This window comes from Gobio gobio, assembly GCF_949357685.1.
Source record: "Gobio gobio genome assembly, chromosome: 8".
In the NCBI taxonomy this organism is placed as follows: Eukaryota; Metazoa; Chordata; class Actinopteri; order Cypriniformes; family Gobionidae; genus Gobio; species Gobio gobio.
Window position 1 is genome coordinate 55,201,593 of NC_137114.1, and position 2,500 is coordinate 55,204,092.

General features: G+C 44.2%; 1 protein-coding gene across 6 annotated transcripts in view; it reads right to left on the reverse strand.

Annotated features, from left to right (window-relative positions):
* LOC307130035 (NLR family CARD domain-containing protein 3-like) overlaps nt 1-2,500 on the reverse strand; it is a 90,008-nt gene that overhangs the window by 47,115 nt on the left and 40,393 nt on the right. For all 6 annotated transcript variants that reach the window (XM_079822888.1, XM_079822889.1, XM_079822884.1 and 3 more), the window contains one exon: nt 2,073-2,246. In XM_079822888.1, coding sequence (XP_079679014.1) covers nt 2,073-2,246 — 174 coding nt within the window. The remainder of the gene's footprint in view (nt 1-2,072; nt 2,247-2,500) is intronic.

The window sequence follows — 2,500 nt, forward strand, 5'->3', positions numbered from 1 at the left end:
TCCAGCAGCCTTGTGCGCGCTGATCCGGCTCAGTGACTTGCAGACATCTGTGGAGGAGAGTGTGATTGGTGGGTCAGCTGAGGGTTTGAGCTTGGTGGCAGTTTCTCTGTTTTCTCTTTCAAAACGAGCGTAAAAGTGATTTAGCTCGTTCAGGAAGTTGACATCAGTGGCTGCGGGGGTGGAGTGGGTGGGTTTGTAGTCACTGATGGCCTGGATGCCCTGCCACATGCGTCGAGGGTCAGAGTTGGAAAAGTGACCCTCTATCTTTAGCTTGTAGCAGTGCTTGGCCTTTTTGATGCCCCTCTTCAGGTTTGCTCTGGATGCGCTGTAGGCTTGTGCATCTCCTGATCTGAAGGCAGTATTGCGTGACTTCAGCAGGAGTCGCACTTCCCTGTTCATCCATGGCTTCTGATTTGGGTATGTGGTGATCTGTTTCTGGGTTGTAACACTGTCAATGGTGGTATTGATATGATCCAATACAGAGGAGGTGTAGGAGTCAATGTCCGTGTGAGCGCCACTGGTGGCTTGAGAAGCAAACATACTCCAGTCTGTGTTTAGAAACCTTTCCTGGAGTGTGGAATCAACCCCCGCAGGCCACACCTTGATGGTCTTCACTGATGGCTTCACACGGTTGATGAGGGGTGAATATTTGGGGATGAGGAACAAAGAGATGTGGTCTGACTGTCCCAGGTGGGGGAGGGGTGTCGCAACGTAAGCTCCCGCCATGTTTGTGTACACGTGGTCTAAGGTTTTGTTTCCTCTGGTGTGGCAGGAAACATGCTGGTGAAACTTGGGTAGCACTGACTTTAAGTTTGAATGATTAAAGTCACCTGCAACAATAAAAGCAGCTTCCGGGTGATCAGTCTGTTGTTTACTGATGGCTGCATGAAGTTCTTTCATAGCAAGCTTGGCATCAGCATCCGGGGGAATATAGGCTGCAGTTATAATGGTGGAAGTGAACTCTCGCGGCAGATAAAACGGTCTACATTTAACCATGAGAAACTCCAGGTTAGCTGAACAATGACTCCCAACAATAACAGAGTTTGTGCACCAGGCTTTGTTAATGTAAATGCACAATCCACCACCTCTGGTCTTACCGGAGCCATCTAATGTTCTATCCGCCCGGAGCGTGTGGCATCCCGCTAGCTCAATAGCTATGGGATTTCTCCGAGAGAAATCCCATAGCTCAATAGATAGATTCAATAGATTCTCAATAGATATCGAAGTCTATGGGATTTCTCCGAGTTTTGATCGGTATTTTTAGGAAAACCGTAAGCCGGATCAGTCTGAAAAGATATAGCAACTGACCTCTCTTACTTTAGTCCGATGCAATCTCCAGTCTTAGATCAGATGAAGTTGTTTAAATGAAGGAATTCTCCCAGAGTTGATCATACAGAAATAACAGGGGCTGATCATGATAAACAAGTCACACCATCCGGGTTTAAGTTTATAGCGTGCAGGGACTAGGCTATATTGGCAGAAATGGGAGATTAATAAACATGCAGAAACAATAAAAACATACAGCGAGCAGCTCTTCATTAAGATCTCATGACTGTACAGGCGATCGCATCGCTCAGATAATGTTGCACAATTAAAATAAAACATGACACACACATGTTGTGTAAATAATAATGTGTCTAAATAAACTGTTATAAAGATTGAAGTTTATTGTAAAGCTCAAATAAGTTTAATTGCTTGTCAAAACTGCGTCTGTCCATTATTTTCTGAGGGATTTATATGACGCCGCCTCTGAGTGTAGATCCGATGCTGGATTGAGTTTACATTACACTGAGATCCGATCACAATGTGTCCTCGACTACCTCTGGACCAGGACACGCTAATCGGATAACATGTGGACAACATCCGGATATAGGTCACATGTTAATGCCAAGTGCAACTGCAGCCTTAGATTGCCATAAACACAGAGGGAGAACTAGAACAAGCCATCTCTCCCAACCTTGCACCCTGAACACAGATTTGCTTTCTTTCATACGGGCTCATCTACTTTCATTTACAATATCTACATATTAATCCTTATTCACTCCGAGTCTTTATGGTAGAGATGATCTTACCCCAGTGTCTCCAGTTTACAGTGAGGATTCTCCAGTCCAACAGAGAGCAGCTTCACTCCTGAGTCTCCTAGATTATTCACAGACAGATCCAGATCTCTCAGGTGTGAGGGGTTTGATCTCAGGGCTGAAGCCAGAGTAGCACAACCTTCATCTGTGACACCACAATGACTCAGCCTGTAGAGAACAATGACACTCTTCACTCTCTCAGATCAGATCAACAGAGACTTCATTATTATAAAGCACAGATCACCATGTTTGATGTTAGTGAGATTTACAGTGAGAGAGAGGGAAAGCTTATATAAAAACTGATATAACAAATTATTTATCACATTAAATAATATGTAAAGATGATCACAGAAATGGATGTGATGGTCATTAAGGATGAATTCATCTTGTTCTTCATGTGTTGAAGTCCTGACTGTGCTGAG